Raw genomic sequence first — 26,518 nt, forward strand, 5'->3', positions numbered from 1 at the left:
CTTGGAGTTCGGTATTTTTTTTTTATTTTTTTTTTTAACTTTTTAGTAGTTTAGACTAGCAGGTGAAGCCATTTTCAACCTGTGACAAACTTAGAATAAATAACCTACTTATCAAAATATTATCAAAACTCGTTCTATCAAATAATTTAGAAAATTATTGCTCATAAAATATGTTTCTGTTGATTTTCTATAACAGATCATTACTGTTGTATCTACAAAAACACATTAAGTTACAGTGCATACATTGAAAATATTTTAAAAACACAAAACTACCAAAAGTTATCCAGTCTCACCAATCCGACGTGCTCTTGCGAACCTGACTGGTTTTGATCAAATGAACGCACTCTTTCCGCGAGGTCAGAGCCGTGCTGATTGACCACATGTGTGTTTAACATGTGCCGTTGAATGGATGTATCTTGTGTGGCTAACCATGGTTCAGTGGTCAGTATGGACACTATGTTTTACGTGTCTTTCTGTGAATTGTATGCAATCAATTAGAAAGTTTGTCATTGGCTATCGACTATGAATGAAGCAATTATAACAATGTTCCTCACAAAAATAGAATAAGTCGAAGTTAAACTGACCAAAACATGTACAAAAATTAACGCTTGAGCTATAAAACCACCTCCCTGGCCCTGAAGGACAAACGAAAACAATGTTGTACGGGAATTCATCAACAAAACATATCCAACATCTGACACCCTTCATGCAACTTTTAAAATCACGGATAAGTCAAATCCATCAATAAATCGCCAGATACAAAACGATGGGTATACGTCAAACGTTCACTCCTTAGGATATCAACAGATACAAAATCATCGGTACATATTATTATCTTTATTAACCCTAAAACATCACCAAATACAAAACCATCGGAACTAGTTATTATCTTCATCAAACCAAAGACATCATCAAATACAAAACCATCGGTATATGTTAATTGCATAACCCAAAGACACAGTGTTTGTGTAAGTAGCATACCCTTGAATATACTGCTTTATATCGGTGACTATACGGAATGGTGATCTCAGTCGTTCTTCTTTATAACTCTGTTGGAGCAGTGTTTGTGTAAGTAGCATAGCCTTGACTATACTATTTTATATCGATTACTATACGGAATGTTGATATCAGTTGTTCTTCTTTATAACTCTGTTTGAACAGTGTTTGTTTAAGTAACATGCATTTGACGACACGGTTTAATATCGAAGTCTATACGGAGTGTTCTGAGGTTAAGGTATCTAATACAAAGAAGAAAGATTTTCGTCGTTCTTTTAAATGTACATACCGAAGTGGAGAAGGATGGATTCATCAATTTCTAAAATCATCTCTTCTGTTCCATCAATATCATCATACTTAATTTGTTTATAACAAGTTGATACGATATTCCAGTGATTATATTTCCTATCATGATTTCCTTGATAGAGGGTTGCTGCTCATAAGAGAGTTATTAAACAAAGAGTTTCAAGAGGTGAAGTTGAAATCATCATTTCGTCAGTTTACGGACGCCATCACGAGTTTGTTGACCGTTATGGAATATCCGTTTCACAGATGAAAGCGGATATGTTCCTAATGTCGTAACTGCAATCCCGTCTCTTTTCCCGATTGTGTCCTACCGAATTAAACTTATTACCGGGGTTGTACTAACATGAGCAACATGACGGGTGTCACCCTTCCGGAGCACCTGAGATCACCCCCAGTTTTTGTTTGAATTCGTGTTGCTCAGTCTTTAGTTTTCTATGTGCACTATTTGTCTGTTGGTCTTATCTTTTTTAGCCATGGCGTTGTCAGTTTTTTTTCAGCTTATGATTAAATTGAGAATGGAAATGGGGAATGTGTCATAGAGACAACAACCCGACCAAAGGGTGGGAAACAGCCGAAGGCCACAAATAGGTCTGCAACACAGCGATAATGAATGAGTTTGAATGTTCCTCTAGTATCTTAAGCCTCTCTATTGAGGATCAGTCAAGTCTTCAAACAAATTTGCATATAGTGAAATTTTATTTGCTACAAAGACTTTGAAAGTATATGTTTTGTAGTGTACAGCTACATCTCTTTGTTTAAAGGTTCAACATTACATTTTGTGTTGATTGAAATTTATATAGCCGTAAACATGGTAAGAGAGTTATCGCATTGTTCTGTTTTAGGTAATAAATATTAAACATTATCTTTGTAACCAATTGATTGACTTAAACATGTGAAAAAAATCAAAACTTCTTTGTAGAACAATTCAAAAATGCAATTGTTTAGTTGCATAGAAATAAACCCATTACAGTATAATGTAATTCCTCTTTCAGAAGTTTTTGTCCAATGTACAATGTTTTAGTTATTATAATGTGAACTACTAATCAAAGATGTATAGTAAACGATTGATAAAGTTACTCCTCTTCAGTCTACCTTGTCAAAAAAAAAATATATAGAAAAACCTCTCCATTTAAAACATCCAGATTACCTTAAATTATCTGTTCAGGTCACCTACAATATTCCTTGATTATATTTTTTACAAATTCTACACCATAGAAGTATCACAATTTTAAACAACACAACATCTGAACATTCACAAGAAAAATTCTGGAGCGTATTTAACAAAATCTGACTTCAAATTAACTTTTCAAAGTTATTGAACAATTATCATTAATATTATAGAATGTGAAGTATAATGCAACAGTTAACCATCAACACAAACAGTCAATCCCCATTCTGAGTAAAGGATCTATGTTATTGTATCATAAACATCTGTTAGAACCATTAAAACAAGTATAATAACAAAAACACCGAACTCCGAGGAAAATTCAAAACGGAAAGTTCCTAATAAAATGGCAAAATCAAAAGCTCAAACACATCAAACAAATTGATAAGAACTGACACATTCCTGACTTGGTACAGGCATTTTCTTATGCAGACAATGGTGCATTAAACCTGATTTTATAGCTAGCTAAATCTCTCACTTGTATAACAGTCGCATCAAGTTCCATTATATTGACAACGATGTGTGAACAAAACACACAGACATAAAAGTAAAAAATGTCAGAAATAAGGGTACTGCAGTCAACTTTGTGTTTTAATCTTAATCGCTATAAAACAAACAAATATGTCAACAAAGAAAAGTAAAAATGTATATAGACAAAGCACATTAGCAAGAATACAAAAAAGGACAATAGCACAATAACACAATGACGGGATGTATAAATATCGAGCCACGTCAAATGGATATTAACAAACATAAACTAAACAGTAGAAGTAATAATTTACAAAGACCAATAAAAGAACACTATAACACGTAATTAAGATGTTAAACAACGTCAGTATCTATACTACAAGACTGTCGTGTATTATTTGTGAAGTTGATACAGAATATTTATCAACAAGGTCATGGTACTTTTAGATGCATGTTAATTGTATAACCAAAGACATCACCAAGTACAAAACCATCGGTACATGTTAATTGTGTGTTCCAAAGACATCGCCAATTACACAACGATCAGTACATAATAAGTGTATAACCCTAAGACATCACCAAATACAAAATCATCGGTACATGTTAGTTGTATAACCCTCAGACATCACCAAATACAAAACCATCGATACATGTACATGTTACTTCTCTTACCCTAAGACATCAGTAAATATAAAACCATCGGTACATGTTAATTGTATAACCCAAAGACATCATCAACAACAAACGCATCGGTACGTGATAATTGTATAATCCTAAGACATTACTAAAAACAAAGACATCGGTTTATGTTACCGTTCTTACCCTGACATCACCAAATACAAAACCATCATTACATGTTAATTGTAAAAGAGAGAGACAACACCAAATACTAAACCATCGATACATGTTAATTGTATAACGTATAGACAACACCAAATACAAAACCATCGGTATATGTTAATTGTATAACCCTAAGACGTCACTAAGTACAAAACCATCGGTACATGTTAATTTTAAAACAGAAAGACATCACCAAATACAAAACCATCGGTACATGTTAATTGTAAAACAGAAAGACATCACCAAATACAAAACCATTGGTACATGCTAATTGTAAAACAGAAAGACATCATCAAATCCAAAAGAAACCATCGGTATATGTTCCTACTTTTGCCGTAAGACATCACCAAATACAAAAGTATCAGGACATGTTTCTTCTTATACACTAAGACATCGCTTAATACAAAGCCATCGGTATATGTTAATTGTGTAACCCAAAGACATCACGAAATACAAAACATTCGGTTCATGTTACTACTCTATCCCTAAGACATCACCAAATACAAAACCATCGGAACATGTTACTTCTCTTACACAAGACATCACTAAATACAAAACCATCGGTACATGTAAATTGTAAAACCCAAATTCATCACCAATTACAAAACCATCGGTACATGATAATTGTATAAACCTAAGACAACACCAAGTAAAAAGCCATCGGTACATGTCACTTATCTTACCCTAAGAAATCACAAAATACAAAACCATCGGTACATGTTATTGTATAACCCAAAGACATCACCAAATTCAAAACCATCGGTACATCTTAATTGTATATCTCCAAAAATATCACCAAATACAAAACCATCGGTACATGTAAATTGTAAAACCCAAAGACATCATTATATACAAAACTATCGGTTCATGGTTATTGTATAACCCAAAGAATATCACCAAATACAAAACCATCGGTACATGTTAATTGTATAACCCAAAGACATCATCAAAAACAAAACCATCGGTATGTTAATTGCGTGAACCAAAGACATCACAAAATACAAAACCATCAGTACATGTTAATTGTATAATCAAAAGACATCACAAAATACATAACCATCGGTACATGTTAATTGCATAACCCAAAGACATCATCAAATACAAAAACATCAGTATATGTTACTTCTTTTACCATAACACATCATCATATACTAAACCATCAGTAAATATAATTCACTTACCATAGGACTTAACTGATGTTACAAATTTAAATGAAATCAAGATATTATGAGAAATAGGACTTTTACTGGTTGGAACAACACAAACATTGATGAAAAACAAAATAACCACAAAGTGCATCTCTCACAAGTAAAACAAGTATCTTAATGCAACTGATCTCTGGAAATTTGTGTTGAATCTTTGAATATGTTAAAGCATCGGTTAAAACATTTCCTCCGTTTATAGTTATTATTTATTAGTAAATACGCAAGAGTTGTCAGAAAATAATTGTACGTGGGAGTATTCATTCGAACTGACGATATGTTTATAAAAGACTGGAAAACAAAGAGATACCGTGTTGTGAAAATACATAATTTTATAGAATACACAGAATCAACCATTTCATAATTGCAAAGCACCCTGTGTATCTTTATTAATCTAAATTTGAACTTGAATAAATGTACAACGTTTAAGAGTTTTTTTTTCGTACAAGTTAATAGCGAAATTCAATCAATAGTAAATCAAATGATTTCGATATTTAAATACGATCCCTCTTTTTTAAGTCAGAATGTGCTTATGTGTCGGTATAGACGACTTTCTGGAAATGTCGAATGAGACAACTCAATGAGATAAAAAAAAAAGAAATCGAGGGGGAAACATAACGGTTTAAGATGTGTGCTTTAAACCATTTCTCTGACGTCAGTCTATTGTTGTTACTGTATATTATTTGTTTAAGAATCTACTGACCACTCTATAAACGTAAGATAACTTCTTTATAACTTTAAACTTTTTTACGGCCCTTTATCCTCTCAAAAACGAGTTGCATATGAAGGGTTCGAATTCTTGAGTATTTTCATCGTAAATCAGTAGAGTCTTTGGTCTATACATGATACCACTATACCACGAGTGCTGACATAAATCAATATTTAAATTATACTCTTAACGCTCTTTATTGTCAATACATGTCAATAAACTGGATGTCTGTCTCATTGATGATTCGCTTTTGTAATATATGCAATATATATATAATTCCTTGATAAATTAACATCCATATGCCCATAACACTTGTCACTTTCAACGTTCAAGGACTTTCATTTTCCGTTTCATCTAAGCACATGCTTACTAATGGTTTTCGTCTTATAATATTATCATTCTATCAATAAATTTTTCTTTGTTTGATTTTTAATGGTCCAAATATACATCACGTCAACATTGAACGGACGCCTTTGTTAGAAAATGAAATATATAATACCTCTAAGATTAAAATAGCTTTTCGATGGAGAAAAAATTACGATGAAAAAATTCCTTTCCGGGTATAAGGTTGAACTTCGTACTGTTAATATCACGGTTATGACATTCGTTACCAACGACTAGACGATCAAGGCTATGAACAGCTTAATTGTAAGTTATAAAATCAACATAATTATACATCTGTAGCAAGAGCAATTCTACTGGGGATTCGGGAATGCGTACCAGAGATAATATTAGTTTATTGACAGGATGACGATGGATGCCAAATGTAATAACGCTAAAACAATTTACACATAATGAAGAGGAAACAGTTTTAAAATATATATATAATTGTTCAAATAAAACCTTAAGCGCTTAATTTAATCTATTTTGGTGAGCAACATGAAATTGAGCTGGTTTGTGGCAATTGCGCTAATCTTATAGATGTGGATTAATACGACTAATGATACCCAGCACTCAAATTACTTAATACTATGACATGTTGGTTGCTAAATACTATATATATATAAATTTCAAAGGTTCTAAATTTTGGTAATTAGAATTTTTAAACTTTTCAAAACAAAATAAATAACATTAAATAAAATATGTATTTACCAATGTGAAATTTGGAGTTAATAAGAGGGGCTAAATAAAGGCTCGGTAGTATACCGGTGTTCATAAGTTATAGATCGATTGAGAGAAAACAAATCCGGGTTACAAACTAAAGCCGAGGGAAACACATCAACTATAAGAGGAAAACAAGAACACTGCAGTGCAACAAAAACAAACGCCATCATACATAGAAACGAAATATTTGATAACAACCGCCATATTCCTGACTTGGTACAGGACAGTCACATTTTAAGAAACAATGGTGAGTTGAATCTGGTTTAATAGCTAGCAGAACCACCCGCTTTATGACAATGTTAAAACACAACAATCAAACCGCAGAACAATATCGAATATATTCCATCAACGACAAACCCCACAGGATACCACAAACAATGACGCGCTTACGTAACTAACATGCAATCTCGAACTTTATACAATTATTTTCACCATACTCGTCCAAACAATACTCATGACAATGATGTTATTGAAAGGCAATTTTATAATTATTTCGACTACAGACAATAAGACATAACATTATGGTTTTTGCCTATGGTATTGACGGACACGAATTATTTGTGTTACGTTTTTAATTTTAAAGAAACTTGTCCGTCCAAGCACTTGTACGGGTAATTCGAATAACAATTTAGAAAGTGTCAACACCACAGTTTAATTCAAATTGTAGCGAATTAACTAGTTCCCATTAACGGAGACGCATTTATAATATAAAAGATTATGCCGATTAGCCAATATGAATGCGATTCATATTTAAAAAAAACAGAAGACTGTGTAAACGCGATTAGCGATTTGGATTCGCATTCGATTCGTATTTTATTCGAATTAAATGTACGTGTGAACAAGGCATTATTGTTACATAAATTGTTTTTTCGAAGTGTAAAAAACGTCTTATAATTATAACAAAACGAGTATTTATTCTTTAAAACTTAAATTTTAAACAATTATCGCATTATAGTTGATGAAATTTAATACACACACATTTATATTTTTAAACATATTTTACAACAGCTAACTATATGCCAATTACAAGTGTTAGCAAACAATAGGAATATCAGCCATCAATTTTCAATTCAGTTACCTAAGTTATTCCTGTGGAATCCTTCAAAACATTTATGAATATAGTTTGCGTAACAGTTTCGTTGTGTTTTGGCAAAAGAATATAGGTTTAGATTGGTTTGCCTTCTTCATGCAGCAGTTATTAACCAAAAACTTTGCCAAATTGCTCGCACATTTACAGCTATAATTGATAAAAACATTTTTATCATTTTTTTTTTTGGTAATGCATCGATATTTATTCAATATTGTTTTATATCAACTTGAAATCGAGTCGATTCTCGTAAAAAAAAACCAAGACAAATTAAAAGAGTCACATGAAAATTGTCTAAGGCACAATGGTCTGGTTGTTCTGAAAATGTTAATTACCAACCGAATATGTATATCACCTGACTGTCAGGGGTATTATTCCTCTTTAGGGATATTGGTCTCAATTTCAATAGGAATAGAGTCAATCATCCTCCCGTTATTTATCTTGTTAGTAACCTCTCGATAAACAAAATTCAAATCAATTAAATTATCTTATCACTTCAGTCATATCAACTTGAAGTCCTTATTTTACATTTCCTTAAAATTGTTATCAACATACTTTCTATGTACAAAACTTAATAAAAATATTTGTTTAACTGTTTATAAAATGATAAGTTCAATCATTACAGAATTACCGTAGCAAAATGTACATTCAATGTATCAGCAAACCATAAGCACATGATGGCAAATATTTTTTTTTTTTTTTGCCGAATCAATTTACTTGCAAGTATCTTGAGTCAAGCCTTGTAATTTAGCAATACAAACAGTATGGAATAGAAATGAGGCTACTGGAAGTGAGGCAGAGATGATTGAAAACTTGTTAATTTATATGATTAATAGTAATTATACATTAATAGCGTAATTGATTAACACGAAATGAAAACAATATCAAGGCCTGCTCTTAAACTTAGAAAAATCCAATTTCTTTGACAAATCTAGCCATGATATTTTGAAGGATTAAAATATGACTAAACAATAATCTAAGCTCTGAATCGACTCTAGTAAAAGAAAGTGAGTATTTAAACAAACTTATTAATGATATATCATTGAATTCTTACAAAATTAAAAACGATAGGACAAAACAACATCGAGTTCTCGACTTTGACAAGCAAACAAAATGTATCACAGGTATAACAAATGTACATGATCACTTCTTTTGTTCATTTCGACTAGAAGACTTACAAAAAGAATATAAAAGAACTTTAAGTGGGTCAGAAGCCTTTTAAATCTTACGTTAAGGTGTCGTTCGGGATAGTTTGTGAGTCGAGTGATTTTTTATTGTCTTTTGGTCTTTGATTGATAATTTATTCATCAAGTAATAAAGCAACTCTTTATTTGATTTGGTGTAAGTATTCAAATTCTACAGACTATTTTTAAAACAATTAAATGCATATGAACAAGTACAAATATGTTACACACATAATATGTATAATGCTGTTTCGAAAAAGATAGAAGTAACTGCTCGCACACTCATTTGAATAGTTTTGACGCTACTAAAAAAAAGTCTTATAATTTTGAAAAACGGGTTTTCTTTATTTTTGTAGCTTCAATTATTCGTTAAAACTTTTTTTTACTGAAATTTTGTTTGCGCGTGAACAGTTATTTTCACGACAAGAATGTCACGTACAAAGCGTCAAAATACAGTGGTCCTTTTCTTTTCTTTTTTGTTAACGTTAATACTGCAAATATTGACATTAAAATGTCCAAAATGTTACTAATAATTGCAAAGTGAGGGAATATACATCCTTCAGTTATACTGCAACAGGTATTCTAGATAATATCAACAGATTTGACTCACAACAAAATTTGATTGAAAAGACTTTCTGACGTTTGTTGTGGACATCGACATAAAGCTTGTTCATGAGCACTAAAATACGTATCGTATGTTGTTTTAGTTAAAGAAACACTTTTAAAAATAAATACTTACAATGCTCTTGTTGATCTCGGTATATTATATCTCGGAACTTTCGTAAGAGATTTGTTGTAGCAATAAACATTCGTGCCCGAGCATCTGCATAATGTAGGGCATCCATTTACGGTGACAGTGCATGCAATTATGAAAAGTATACTGTAGATGTTCTCCATAATACGCCTGAAAAATATCCATAACTGTGTAAAGTACTTCTTATGTATGAAATATAATAAGTGAATATTGTCAAACATACTAAATATGATCTTTGCATTCAAGATTTGTTAAATAATCAACGGAAACTGAAAAAAATAATTATTTTGCTTTATTATAAAAAAAACCCAGTCACTTATAGAACAATTCAATCATATCCATCATATATTCATTTCATTATTATGTTGTCCATAAAATCATATTTTCTGTCTTTATAAAAGAAAACGTTCAAAATAACATCGAATTAATTCGTATTTTCGAATCTTATCAACAAAAAGAAAATAGTTTACATTTTGAAGAAAACCTTTCAATTTTGCTTGTCGTTGCTAATTGTTACTCACTTGATAAGCAGTAAGTTTATACATAAGTTTGTTTGTTGCAAAAGTTGGAATTATTGCGCAAAATTGGCGTTCAGCATAAACCTGTTTGCATGCAGGCATAATGACATAAGAATATGATGCCTTGTATAGTTTACATTAAGTTTCTTCTATTATATCATTAGTATGCAGACATAAGGACGTGTAAAATGCAGATTTACTTAACAAAAGAGTATATAAAAAAACTGAACTCTAAGTTAAATTAAAAAAAGGAAAACACTGACAGAATCAAACGTTATCAAACATAGGAACAGTGAACAAAACAACAGTCGTATTCCTGACTTGCATTTTTCAAAGAGAGTGGTGGGTTAAACTTTTTTTTGGGGGGAGGGGGATGGAATTCCTATACAAAATTTATAAAGTTTTCTTTTCCTTTTAAATTTGTTCATATAACATACATCAACCATCATTTCCATTTCAATTGATAATCTAACAACAGAGTGGAAGATTTATAGCTACGACACATTTATCAAACCATGGTTCGCCGCTGGGTCAGGTAATGATGCTCAACTTAATTATTAAAAAAAACTTAAGAAAAATTAAAATTAAGATCCAGAAAAAACAATTACTTTATGATTAAAATGATTTATTTGAAGGTGGTTTTGGCTTTTTATTTAGACTTCTGTTTTGTCAAATAAGTCATGAAGTATCAGAGTAGTTATACATCCTGGGCTTTCATATTTTTGAGTGTGAGCAATCTAGGAAAAGGTCAGTCCAGAAACCTTTTCGGTCGCATAATATTCATAAAATGTTATTTTCATTCTAAAGATGAGTTGTTTTGTAGATGTAGTGTACCAAGTCAGGAATATGACAGTTGTTTCCCATTCATTTGATGTGTTTGAGATTTTGATTTTGCCAATTGTAATGGAACTTTCCATTTTTAATTTTCCTTGGATTTCGGTATTTTTGTTTTTTCTACTTTTTTTCAATTTGTTTAAACATTGATTGAAACATGTATGATGCTATTGAGATATATTTATTTACTTCTTTTAGTTAACTATAGGAGGTTTTTTTCTGAGTCTAAATGTAAACTTCGCAAAAGCAGTTAACAAATCATTGTAATGTTTCATTTGGATATGAGGGAATCTATTGATGTTTGGTTTCACTGTATTGGTGATACTTTGAGAAGATTAAACGTGTTTGACTTTATCAAGTATGTAGAAGATGATGATTGATGGCCATTTAATGTCCAGCGGAAAATTGAATGCATATTAAGGCCGAGAACATGTTAATAAGCTATGAATATAACCCTTACTGTTTACTAGATAATAATACTTTATTCCAAAAGCGAGTACAGCTTATAGGATATACATTCATTTTTTGACAAATTAATTATACATGCACCATATTAAATAAACAGACATATAATAATCAAATGTTAACTACATTGAGATACTTTAAATTACTTGTATACATTACAATTTCAAGTATAACGCAGAGTATGAAATTCATAAAATTAATAAAAGTTAGCAGCGTAGTTTCTCCGCTAATTTTAAGTATTTACCAAGATTGTTCAGTTCTTTAATATTCTGTACAGATAACAATTGTATCAATTTATAAGTAGAGGGTGTCTCCAATAATATTGTTTGATATATTTTTCTCTAATGTCAGCATATTTATTACATTCCAATAAAAAATTAAATTCGTCTTCAATGGAACTTGTATTACAATAAATACAAGATAGACATACTGAGCCGGAGGTTCAACGTGTCACATGAAGTTCACAAGGTAACAGTCTGCAGGAAGACATGTCACCTTACCCGTGCATATTATTCTAACTCCGAGCAGACGACCAGTCTTTGGTCTGCTCCTAAATACTGCGTGCTAAGCGGATAACTAATTTTGAAGTTTTTGTTGTGGGAACCGTCCGGAGTTCCAACCCATGACTCCTGCACTCGAGGCAAACACGCTACCACGAGACCATCAATACGGTCATATAAATTAGGAACTATATTAAACAAAATTTGACGTGAAATACATATTGCTTAAAAAATGTCCCTCTATTAGGAATTTTGATACAGTAAAAAAAATTAAATATAAATTCATAGACGTTTATAGGTCGTCGCTTTTCGTTTGTCGTATGTCATCAATATAATGTTTATATGGTTTATAAAGTAACTTCCCCAAGTCAATTTGCCTCTAGTTTATTAAAACCAGAAATCTAACTTTTTATTTGTCTTCTTATAATTTATTAATGGATAAATCAGAAGGAAATTCATTGTCATGTATGTACAAATAAAAAGACAAAAACATGCTTGCGTTTAGCTCACAGTACTATAAAAACATTTCTTCCTACCTACTAAATACGAACACTATATTTTGCTTTTTTAAAATAAAAAAAGATAAAACTTCCTTCAAATGTATTGCAAGTGAGTTAATACACCCCAACGATATTGAATCGACCAGTTTGTAACAATCAAGTATAGTATGTGAGTTTCTGGGCACACGTCAATGAAACAGCGACCCAATGACAATATTGACCATAACAAAGACGTGAATTTGTGTGATTCCTTGTAACCTTTTCTATTAGTATGTGACTTAAATGAGTTTCTGTGCACACGTCAATGAAACAGCGACCCAATGACAATATTGGCCATAACAAAGACATGTGTGATTCCTTGTAACCTTTTCTATTAGTATGTGACTTAAAGGAGTTTCTGTGCACACGTCAATGAAACAGCGACCCATTGACAATATTGGTCATGACAAAGACATGTGTGATTCCTTGTAACCTTTTCTATTAGTATGTGACTTAAAGGAGTTTCTGGGCACACGCCAATGAAACAGCGATCCAATGGCAATATTGGCCATAACAAAGACATGTGTAATTCCTTGTAACCTTTTCTATTAGTATGTGACTTTAAAGAGTTTCTGTGCACATGTCAATGAAACAGCGACCCAATGACAATATTGGTCATGACAAAGACATGTGTGATTCCTTGTAACCTTATCTATTAGTATGTGACTTAAAGGAGTTTCTGAGCACACGTCTATGAAACAGCTACTCAATGACAATATTGATCATGACAAAGAGATGTGTGATTCCTTGTAACATTATCTATTAGTATGTGACTTAAGGAGTTTCTGGGCACACGTCAATGAAACAGCGACCCAATGACAATATTGGCCATAACAAAGACATGTGTGATTCCTTGTAACCTTTTCTATTAGTATGTGACTTAAAGGACTTTCTGGGCACACACGTCAATGAAACAGTGACCCAATGACAATATTGGCCATAACAAAGACATGTGTGATTCCTTGTAACCTTTTCTATTAGTATGTGACTTAAAGGAGTTTCTGGGCACACGTCAATGAAACAGCGACCCAATGACAATATTGGTCATAACAAAGACATGTGTGATTCCTTGTAACCTTTTCTATTAGTATGTGACTTAAAGGAGTTTCTGTGCACACGTCAATGAAACAGCGACCCAATATCAATATTGGTCATGACAAAAACATGTGTGATTCCTTGTAACCTTATCTATTAGTATGTGACTTAAAGGACTTTCTGGGCACACGTCTATGAAACAGCGACCCAATGACAATATTGGCCATAACAAAAACATGTGTGACTCCTTGTAACCTTTTCTATTAGTATGTGACTTAAAGGAGTTTCTGGGCACACGTTAATACAACAGCGACCCAATGACAATATTGGCCATAACAAAGGCATGTGTGATTCCTTGTAACCTTTTCTATTAGTATGTGACTTAAGGATTTTATGGGCACACGTCAATGAAATAGCGACTCAATGACAATATTGGTCATGACAAAGACATGTGTGATTCCTTGTAACCTTATCTATTAGTATGTGACTTAAGGAGTTTCTGGGCACACGTCAATGAAACAGCGACCCAATGACAATATTGGCCATGACAAAGACATGTGTGATTCCTTGTAACCTTTTCTATTAGTATGTGACTTAAGGAGTTTCTGGGCACACTTCAATGAAACAGCAAACCAATGACAATATTGGCCATCACAAAGACATGTGTGATTCCTTGTAACCTTATCTATTAGTATGTGACTCAAAGGAGTTCCTTGGCACACGTCTATGAAACAGCTACCCAATGACAATATTGGCCATAACAAAGACATGTGTGATTCCTTGTAACCTTTTCTATTAGTGTGTGATTTAAGGAGTTTCTGTACACACGTCAATGAAACAGCGACCCAATGACAATATTGGTCATGACAAAGACATGTGTGATTCCTTGTAACCTTATCTATTAGTATGTGACTTAAAGGAGTTTCTAGACACACGTCAATGAGACAGCGACCCAATGACAATATTGGCTATAACAAAGACATGTGTGATTCCTTGTAACCTTTTCTATTAGTATGTGACTTAAAGGAGTTTCTGGGCACACGTCTATGAAACAGCGACCCAATGACAATATTGGCCATAACAAAGACATGTGTGATTCCTTGTAACCTTTTCTATTAGTATGTAACTTAAAGGAGTTTCTGGGCACACGTCAATGAAACAGTGACCCAATAGCAATATTGGCCATAACAAAGACATGTGTGATTCCTTGTAACCTTTTCTATTAGTATGTGACTTAAAGGAGTTTCTGGGCACACGTCAATGAAACAGCGACCCAATGACAATATTGGCCATAACAAAGACATGTGTTATTCCTTGTAACCTTTTCTATGAATTATTTAGAGTTCAACAGGCATATTTTATTTGTATGCTCTGTTAATTCAGTATGTGTGTCTATATATAAACGTTGTGAATAAAATAAGGAGAAACATTAGTAGATCTCCTTTTAACATATAAATTTCAAAATGACATGAAATAATTTCCCATTCTTTGAGTTTAGCAGAATAATTTATTGTTTATGGTTTCCCCTTTACTGACATTCACCTAATTCATAAATTAAAATATAATTTAAAGAGCAGCCTGGTTCTTACTTGATTGACAATCAATTTTAAATGAGAAACAACGATTTGTTAAACAACTCGAATTGCATGATGAGAATATCCATGCAGATATCAGATACAAAGTGCAAATCACGGAAATAGAAAAACCCAGTTTCCAACTTATATATCAAGCTGAATAAAATGGGATCAGATGTCTAAAATAGAAGAAATGAAAAACAAAAGATGAAAATAACTGATAAAACTATTGTTCAAGTACACAGGGAAGAAATTCAAGATAATTTTACATCAACATATCTTCATTGTTAATCAAATGTCGAACTTATGGGGGAAATTTTCCTGTCTTACACTTATACATATTATATTTGTTAGTTTCTTTATAAAAAGAATATCAGATATGTTTACCAGTGTAAATAAATTTACACCTCAATGAATTCATGTCTGACACTAATCTACTGGTGAAGAGAATTTTTAACTTCAGTCAATTCATGCAAGATACATTAACCAGTAATTAGAATTTTTCAGTTCAGTCAATTAATGTAAGATGGAAGTATTCAAATGCATCACACCAGTCTTAACACAAAGAAACAAATAACGTGTACACATGTTTAAGTATGGCATAATGCAAGTTTACTCCTCATGCTAAAACAGCTGTCAGGAGCTGAAAATAAACTCATCATAGATATCAGGATCAAATTTTGAATTTACGCCAGACGCGCGTTAATGACAGCCAGAACTAACGAGTTTGAATGGATAACACACTTGGTATAATTCTTACACGAGACCATCGATAACAAAATATCAAGTAAAATACATATTGCTTTAAAAAAAATAACTCTTTTCGGAATTTTGATGTCGGAAAAACTATGAAATATGTTTGAATTGATGTTTAAAGGTCGTAGCTGTTCATTTGTCTAATACATGTATGACATCAATTTAATGTGTATATGCTTTTTTTTAAGTAATTCAATCTTATGTTTAGTCAATTGCCTCTAATTTATTAAAACCAGATAAGTACCTTTTTATTTGTCTTCTCAGAATAAATTACTTGATTTTAAAAAAGAAATAGATCCTTGTAACGTATGTACAAATAAAAGACAAAACATGTTTTCGTTCAGCTCACAATAAGTTAGTGTTATTCTTCCTAGCTGCAAAGTCCAAACACTGTATTTTGCTTGCATTAAATAGAATAAAATAGAACTTCCTTCAAATGTATGATAAGTGAAAAGTAAAATCACAAAAATATGAACTCCGAGAAAAATTCAAAATGGAACGTTCCTAATCAAATAAAAGTATACACCTCAAATATATTGATCCAGAAGTAAGTAACAATTAAATACAGTTTTTGTTTCACGTTCATGAAACATCGACCAAATGACAACATTGACCATAACAAAGACATGTGTGATTCCTTTAATCATGCAATTTGAGGCGTTTAACAAAACTATTGTAGAACAAATTTCAAACATTTGTTTTTCATTTAAATTGTCAAATAAATGTTAAAGTCGTTTAGCTAGCGTTTAACACTTCCGTAGTAGTTGTATCAAATGATCCACCATATTTCGTAGCAATAATAAGACCAATGGAATTGAACATATCTTATGATTATCCCGACTATGCGAGTTCCTTATAGCCAATCAATGGCGTAAAAAAATTCAGTAGTAGTATCGAATGATTTTTGGCTTTGAGAGAACAATTTTATCCTTTCAAAAACATTAGTTCCTACTGTCATCTTAGCTCCTAACAACCGTTTAAGCATGATAAATAAAATAGTTTTACAGTTAATGCCATAATTATACATCTTTATATATGATTTGATAACTTGTTTCTATGTTTCAATACTGTTGTAATGCATTTGAATACTTCCAAAAGAAACTGATATCAATTGACTGGATAAAAAGAAACTAATCATTGCTACAAGACTCTGACATGAATTTATTAAAGTAAAATTTATCTACACTGGTATAAGAGTCAGACATGAATTTATTTAAATGCACATTTGTCTACACTAGTATAAGTATCTGTTAGTAATTGAATAAAGAAACACACGAATAAAGTGTGTAATTGGGAAGACAGGAATATGTTTCCATAAGTTCGCGTTTGAAGTGTAACACTTGATGTAAAAAAAATTCCCTATGTACTTGAACAATAGTTTAATTAGTATTTTCATCTGTTGGTTTTAATTTATTATATTTTTAGAAATCTGATCGCATTTTATACCTTCATATATAAGTTTTTTTTTCTATTTCCGAGTGCACTAATCGAGTTGCACATTGTATCTGCTATCTGTTACCTGTGCAGTTCCAGTTGTTTAACAAAACTAATGATAAACAAATTTCAAATATCTATTTCTCATCAAGAACTGTACGTTAATCAAATGACAACTAGTTATATTTAAATTCAATGTTAATTTATTTTATGTTATCAGTAAGGAGGAAACAATGAAAATATATTCTTCTGCTAAGCTCAAAGAATGGGAAATTATTTCAAGTCATTTTGAAATTTATATTGTAAGAGGAGATCTACTATTGTTCCTCTTAACTTTAATTTATTCACATCGTTGATAAATAAACCCGAAATAAGAGGTCGACATACATACTTCATACACAAAGTGCATCTCACTTGATGGAAACGGAAATAGAAACAACAGTCCCAAAATCTTATATACGAAGCTGAATAAAATCCTATAAGATTTATGAAATTTAATAAATGAAAAACAATATTTGAAAATGAATAAAAACTATTGTTCAAGTACATAAGGAAGAACATAACGAGAATTGTACATCACCTGTGATGCTATCTCCATTATTCGTCAAAAGTTGAATTAGGAAAAATGTTCCTGTCTTCCCACTTATTCGTTTCTTTATTAAATGAATATCAGATAGTTATACCAGTGAAGATAAATGATCACTTAAATAAATTCATGTCTGACTCTTATGCTGGCGATGATAATTTTGAAACCGCGTCAATTCGTGTTAGATAAAGATATCAATGATTTGAATTTTTGAATTCTGTAAATTAATATTAGATACTTTGGGAAGTTTTAACATGCATTTCAACAGTATAAAAACAAAAAAAAACAAGGAAACAATTTACATGTTCAAACGTATAATCATGGCATTAACTGTAGAAAGAGTTTAATAATCATGCTTAAACGGTTGTCAGGAGCTGAAATGATAGTCGTAACTAACGTTTAGGATAAATAAAGGCAACAGAAGTATACCGCTGTTCAAAAGTCATAAATCGATTGATACAAAAACACATCCGGGTTACAAACTATAACCGAGAGAAACATTAACTATAAGAGGAAAACAACGAAACAATAAAACACTGAAGTGAACCAAAAAAAAACGACAATGCAACACGCACAGAAACGAACTACAAGATAACAACTGCCATCAAATATTGTTCTCCCACTGTCAAAAAACAGTCGATATTTCTACTACTGTAGTGTTTAACGACCTTGCTTTGCTATAAGGAACTCCATAGTCGGGATAATCAAAAGATATGCACTATTTCATTAGTCTTATTTTTGCTACGAAATAAGATGAATTCTTTGATATTTCAACATGCTTACTTAAAAATTGGAATTCATTGTAAAAAAGCGACATTACAAGAACCTGTCACAAAAAAAATCATTGTATATTTTTACATGTTTTAATACGACATCTATTTTAGAATAGTTAAACAGAAGTCGCAAATATATTTTGAAATCATAACTTTCTTTCAGTTTGTAGTCGATTATAACATTTACAAAACAAAACAATGCACGGTAAAGTTAATCATTTTTAAAGACACATTTTCCATTGCGTAATTACAACCACTGTGTGGTTAAATAAATATAAACGATGCGCATCTATGACAGAAAATGTCACCGACAATTCAAAGTATAAGCAGGACAATTGTTTCTAATGGCTAATCAGGAGGCAATTTTTCAGTTTTCTATGACAGAAAATGTCAACGCAATTCAAAATACAAGCAGGAAAACTGTTGTAAATGGTTATTCAGGAGGCAATTTCATTTTTCAATGACAGAAAGTTTCAACGCAATTCAAAAGACAAGTAGGACAACGCTATGCAGGAGTTAATTTCAATTTTTTGATAAAAAAAAATGTGTAACTGACCGAAATGTAAAAAGAGTCTTTCGAATTTATGTCATATAGATTTCAAATTTAAAAATAGACTTGATCAGAATCAACCATAAAAACAATACTGTCTCAATAATATTAAGCATAATACAAAGTGCAATTTCAAGGAGTTTTCTCAAACGCCTTTGAAAAAGATTGTTAATATTTTTAACAGCTGTACATAAAAATCTTTTAACACAAAATGTAAGAAGATCCTTTTTTTATTCTCTATATATATTTAAAGCTTATGTTAATCATATGTTATCAATCAAATAAAAGAATATATTTACTTACAATTTGATCTATAAAGATATAAACTGACACTTTTCGTTAATTGATCAGACTATTTGCCAACACTGACTTTCTATGGTGTAAATGTGTTTGACACTTCTTAATTATATTTCCGTTATGCACTTTTGCTGCTATTTTTATCTCCAGTTGTTTTAGTATGATCCACTTTAAAACTTTTCAGAGAATGATTTGACTAATTCAGTGTTGGGTGTATCAATCAACAAAATAAAAATAACACGTCATAAATATTATGCGCGCTTTTTCTTATTTACTTTTGCATTTGCAGGGAGTGCCGAAGCCACACAAAAACAAAATGGCCAACTACAAATCGGTTCACACACACATTAGGGGATATATGACAAAAATGACATGAAAAATAGTTAATTTGATTGGTCCTCAATGCTCTTCAACTTTGTACTTGTTCGGCTTTATAACTATTTTGATCTGAGCGTCACTGATGAGTCTTATGTAGACGAAACGCGCATCTGGCGTATTTAATTATAATCCTGGTACCTTTGATAACTCTTATCTTTCGTCAACTTGGTTTGAGGGAATTTGGAGCAAAGTTTCTTAATTATTGTAAGATAGATCAGCGTAGATTAACAGAAAGGTTTCATGTCAGTACCGAATTTTGACTGCTGAACCGATGAATCCCTCGGAAACTGATACGTCATTTCTAGAATCTTGTCTCTCACCAGAAAAAGATTGTCAATATAGCACGCCTTTATGACGTCATTTACCAGATTTGTCTGTATCCTGGCTTTTATAAAGTTTCAAGCACTTTCAGAATCGTCATTATGCAAGGAAGTATAGAAATGAATTATGTTCCGTAAGTACGTGATCTTATTTCCCGTACGACTGAAGGGAGGGTGGCCAACACATTTCCCAAATATTTTGTGCAGTATAAGATCAAACTTGTTCACCCTTTCACTCAACGGCCGTGCTTTTTTGTCACGTGGTGAGGGAAATCACATGAGAGATTCAACTAAATACCGTATCCCGGAACTGGCGTATAGTTCAATGGTAGAAGTGTAATAAAGATATACCAAATGTTTTGAATTGTAAAAACATAAATAACATTACAGATTTGTAGTCATCTCAATTAACATATAATCTTTATTCAGAGTTCCAGAGAGAGAAAAATCAGGGTCTAACATTAGGTTCCTTATCACCACGGCAACGTAAAGAATAAAAGAAAATGTGTGCATGACGAAGTCGCAGGTACTATAAGTGAACTCCTTTTTTTAACGTTATTTGCTTACTTGAATAACAAAAAAAGACTGCACTCCTTAACAAACTTAAATGACAGACTGGAAGGTTGATACCAATATTCTTGTCTTAGCTAGTACAAGGCTTTCATTGTTCGTGTCATAAATTGTTAGCACATGGGGAAATTCAATGACATCTAAATGCCTGATTTAACGTCGCCTTTGTTACGTTATGTTGTGAAAATAAAGTGGAAATGTGTTCAAGAACAACAGATAATCCCCCCGCTTCCATCGTTAAAAAGGACAAAACAAAAGAACGATAAAAGTGATGCTTCCCATATCCGCAATTGATCTGAGTTTTGTGGTAATAAGCATTGTGTATAAGTATCATAAGATTTTGGTTATGGCAAATAAAGTAAAAGAACGGAAACGAAAAATTCATCACTTTTTCTATTTGTAAACTGGCATAAAAGAGGGACGAAAGATACCAAAGGGATAGTCAAACTCATAAATCTAAAACAAACTGACAACGCCATAGCTAAAAATGAAAAAGACTAACAACAGCACACACGACACAACATAGAAAACAAAAGAATAAACAACACGAACCCCACCAAAAAACTAGGGGTGATCTCAGGTGCTCCGGAAGGGTAAGCAGATCCTGCTCCACATGCGGCACCCGTCGTGTTGCTTATGTGATAACAAATCCGGTAAATAGTTTAATACGGTAGGTCACATTCATGAAAGGGAAGGGGATTGTAGTTACGACGTAAGGAACATATCCGATATCATTTGTGAAACGATTATTACATAACGGTCAACCAACTCCTGATGACGTCCGTAAAATTTACGAAGGGATGATTTCAACTTCACCATTTGGAACTCTTGGTTCAATAGCTTCCTTGTGAACAGCAACCCTCTATCAAGAAAATCATGATAGGAAATGCAAGCACGGGAATATAATTTTAGAACGGTAATCGTGAGGCCACCAAAATTCAAACGTTCCGTGTTCTGTGTTTTGTGGTAATACGCATTGTGTATAAGTGTCATAACCTTTGGTTGAGGTCAATAGAGTTAAAGAACGGAAACAACAAATTCAGCACTTTTTCCATTTGTAAAGTGGCATAACTTTAGAATAGTAAACGTGACGCCACCGATATTGATATGTGTTCTGCGTTTTGTGGTAATACGCATTGTGTATAGGTGTCATACCATTTTGTTGAGACAAATTAAAGTTAGAGAACAGATATTAAAAAATCTGATTTTTTTATTTGTAAAGGGACAGAACTTTTAGACGGAAAAGCTGACATCACCAAAATTCGAACTTGATGTGTGTTTTTGTTTTTAATAAAGATTGTGTGTATAAAGTATCATAATATTTGCAAACTAAAGTTAGTGAAAGGAAACAAAATTTGGGACTTATGGACGCACGGACGGACAAGGGTAAAACTTATTGCCCCTCCGTTACGGCGGTGGAAAACAAATGCATGCTGTGAATACATTTAAGAGATATCTAGTTTGTATGGCTTATTTACTATCCAAGATGAAGGAAGACATCCGAGATACAATAAACAAGTATGAATTGGTCAAACAAAGATGCATTTGTGTGAATATCACAAAACATACAGCAGCATGTTGTGAATGTCAATACTACATGGTAAATGTCTCTCCAATACCTGGAAAATAAATTAATTGATTGATGATTGATTGTTGGTTGCTTAACGTCCAGTGGCAAATATTTCATGTATATTCAGGACGGGAACAAGTTCACAATAAATACAACAGGTAGGTCTTGTCATGATATGAGACCATCCGGGATGATGGTCGGGGAAATTTGGACTGCCACCGGAAAATGAGGGTATATTGGATAGGGACAGAAATTTTGCCTTGCAACAGGCCACCTACGGACCCCTCAAACAGTTGATACAAGGGTTCTTAACGTGCTAAGAGGTGGCACTCCCTTTACACGAGGCATCGGATTTAACGTCCCCATTCTGACCGGACGTGACTGCGAAATTGATACATCCCGCACAGCCATACGGACGCCCAAATTCGGCAAGCGTTTTACTACCGGTCGGGAGAAGACCAAGTGACCATATTTCTATTCCCCAGTCACCCTTGGGGTGAAAATAAATAAAGGCAGGGATAATACGTAAACTAAGTGTTGCTGGCTTAGGAATTAATAATCTGAAAATGTCACATCATACAATACTCTGTCTGATACCCGATTTACATTTAAAAAGGACTTTTTCGTATAAAACAACGCGAATACCCCACATTTGTTTAAATTATGTACTGTTTTTTTTTATAAATCATCTGGGATATAGCAAAATGAATTCTATGACATTACACAAGTATTTTTAAAAACAAAGTACACATCTAAGCTCAATTCAAATTTGTCATACTTCTTCATTTTATAATACGATAACAATTTATCACAGAAAAGTGAAGCGAGAAAAAATAAACAAATACGAAAAACAATAACAAAAGCTATCAACTAAATGCTCAGACAAAATAAAAATCTTTATGTTTTTTTCTGGAATAAAATAAAATGGATGCGCACCTCCACACATTGGCTGTCTTACTATGTACAGGTTGAACCGTGGTCTTCAAAGAAACCTGGTACTCTTCATCATCTTGTTCTATTCGAATCATTTGTCCGTAATGGTTTTGCGAAAAATGAACATGTGGTGTCGGTCGTTTTCGATCGTGAAAAGGTCTATGAAACTGCATGGCAATATGGTATTTTAAAAGATCTTTTTGATATGGGGTTGAAAGGCAAAATGCCAAATTTTCTGTCCAACAAACAATTTAATGTTAGAGTAAATTCAACCATATCTGATCTGTATGCTCAAGAGATGGGTGTCCCTCAGGAGAGTAATATTGAAGGTTCATTGTATGTTGATAAAGTTTAGAGATCAAATACAATTATTTCCGCACTAGATAAAATTTCAAACAATCGGTTTTGCTTTGTTTGATTGCATGGATTGCCACCTTGTTAAAAACATGACAGCAATTCCTGTGCCGCACAATCTGTATTCCCTTTAAATCTATTTCTTTCTATCAAAATATGCTTTTAATTGTTGTAGAAGCCAATGCATCCTTTAAAACACGTGTAATGTTAAATTAAATGATATTTTGGTGTATTTTGTGTTGATGACAAAATCTTTATTGTGCTTGTTAAATTTTGTTAACTACTTGCTTCACTCAGTGCGATGCAGAGTTTGTCGTATTGAATGGGCAACTGTCTATTATTGTCGACTGTATTTTGCAGTCTAGATGTCATTAAACTATATGCATTATTTTGGTTAATTGCGAAATTGTATATCTCTCTCTCCTTTCAAATGAAATAATTTGTTAGTGCATGATTCAAGTAAAATACTGAAATAATTGATGAATGTACGTATCTATCTACATTGTCGTTATCTTTAACTCTGATTTAAAGTAAAACAATTAGTTGCAGGAGGAATGCTCTATCTAGAAAGAAAAATCTACATGCAAATTGAGATTTGCATTTTAAACTTAAATAATATGTTCTTCTAAGACATCATATAGCCAATGACTTTATGACACATGTTTCTCTTCACTGAACCGTGAACTAAGCGTGAAAATTGCAATTTGTTTAATAATTTTAAAAGGTTTAGCTAAGAGTACTAAGTTTAAAATTGATAGGATCAAACTTCGTGGCAAACTATAACCAAAATCCTTAACATGAGAAGGTTCTCATTTCAAACTATGACAGTTTTATGTTAAAAGTGAACAATTGCAACGCAACAATGAAAGCTCACATCATAATGAATAATATTATTACAACGACCAAAGCTATACAATAATCTACGAACCAAAACCTTAACTTGAGACGGGATGGAATAACAGACGGAGACAAATAATAGAAAACGTCTAGATCTTCCGTTCATAAGATCGCAGTCCGGCATATACATTGTGGTTTTAATGATACCAAGCTCCTCGTTATTTCAACTAGCAGTTACAATTTTTCTGTAACAGTTATGCTTTGTTAAAAATTTTATGTATATACATTTGTATTCAATATCTTACTTTTATGTATCATTGTAGAATTTTCTCTTAATAATTCATAAGTAATCTACTTCTAACATTTCCGTTTATAAGTACCATCTTGTGATTTCAATGGATTGTTTAACTAGTGGTTTATTTGTTATGAAGAATTAAACAAGTATCAAAGTACAAGTATTTTCTACACAGTTATTGGACAAAACATCCACCAATTATCAGCTAATTGATAAATTATTTATTCAAACAATTGTCTATTTGTGTTTACACCAGGCAATTGTTTGATTACCACAATAGTGTAGATGACTGACCAGAAATGACCACCTGTGTATAACGGATTGTAAAAATACTGCTACATATAACTAGATTGTTATCAGAAACAGCTAATGGCAAACTTTTCTGATTTTTGAATTTTATATACACGAGACACCCAACCCCCCCCCTTTTCTTCATTTGAAAACAGTTCAGTATATCATTTCTATGTTAAACCATATATGAATCTGCAATATAAATATGAAGAAGAAATGACTGATTTTTTTTTTAAATTTACTTATTTTTTAAAATAAGTTTGTGTTTACTAAATGTATAAAGAAGTGAAAAAAAAACCGTTACAAATATATCTTCCACAACATGCACAAAGGTAGAAAAAAATCTTAATTTTTAAAATTTTACAATTTGTTATTTGTCTAGCCTACAATTTAAGTTGCAAAAGCTAGACATTGCAATACTTTTATGTTCTTCTTGTTTCCGAATCCCTCTATGTCTATTGTATCATTGTAATGTAAGCACTTTTGGAAAAAAAAACAAGTTTAAACTTAACTAATCCTTCTCTAGTCGTGTCGTCAACTTTTATATCAATTCTTTTGTTATTTTCTTTTTAAAAAAAGTCAACATTTTGTTTTACCTTCACAGAAATGACAGACGCTTCTTCTACGCATTGACAGCATCCACAGAATTATTTGGTTTTTTTTTCAATATTTTACTGCTATAGTTTTTTCTGCATCTGTGTTTTTATAAAAAAAACTGTTTTAAAACTTTGAAATTTTCTAATTACTAAGGATTTTTCATTCCAGGAATAGATTTCATAGCCTTATTTGGCTAAATGTTTTAGAATTTTGGATCCCATTTTTCTTCAACTTCGTACTTTGTTTTGGACTTTTTCCTTCGTCACTGAGGAGTCTTTTGTAGATGAATGTTCAAATTTTAAGCCTAGTATACGTCTGAGGTTTCAATTTTTTCTATACATCAATAGCTTTGTTAAGGCATACCTTAGATGTATTTGGCAAAACTTTTTTGGAATTTTGGTCCTCAATGCTCTTCAACTTCGTACATTATTTGGCGTTTTTTACTTTTTGGATTCGAGCGTCCCTGATGAGTCTTTTTAGACGAAACGCGCGTCTGTCTTAAATACAAAATTTAAATCATGGTATCTATGATGAGTTTATTTAAATGATATAATTAGCTTTTACAAGATCAAGAGTAAAATTTAAATATTTGTCTAAATGTTCCTTACTAAACTGAGAAAATGCGTTTTTGAGGTAAATGTTTAGATTTAGTCCTTAGTTCCCAGACATCATTATTAATGAATTTTTACGAACAGGG

At 32.1% G+C, this 26,518-nt stretch overlaps 1 protein-coding gene across 1 annotated transcript in view; it reads right to left on the bottom strand.

The window, feature by feature from the left end:
• LOC143049660 (uncharacterized) overlaps positions 1-19,917 on the bottom strand; it is a 210,636-nt gene extending 190,719 nt beyond the window's left edge. The window contains exons 1-2 of the mRNA XM_076223294.1: positions 19,683-19,917; positions 9,801-9,965 (exon numbers count right to left, since the gene is read on the bottom strand). Of these exons, the coding sequence (XP_076079409.1) occupies positions 9,801-9,958 (158 nt within the window). The 5' untranslated portion in view covers positions 9,959-9,965; positions 19,683-19,917. The remainder of the gene's footprint in view (positions 1-9,800; positions 9,966-19,682) is intronic.
• Positions 19,918-26,518: the final 6,601 nt, after the last annotated feature.

The sequence above is a fragment of the Mytilus galloprovincialis genome, chromosome 10, assembly GCF_965363235.1.
Source record: "Mytilus galloprovincialis chromosome 10, xbMytGall1.hap1.1, whole genome shotgun sequence".
Taxonomy (NCBI): Eukaryota; Metazoa; Mollusca; class Bivalvia; order Mytilida; family Mytilidae; genus Mytilus; species Mytilus galloprovincialis.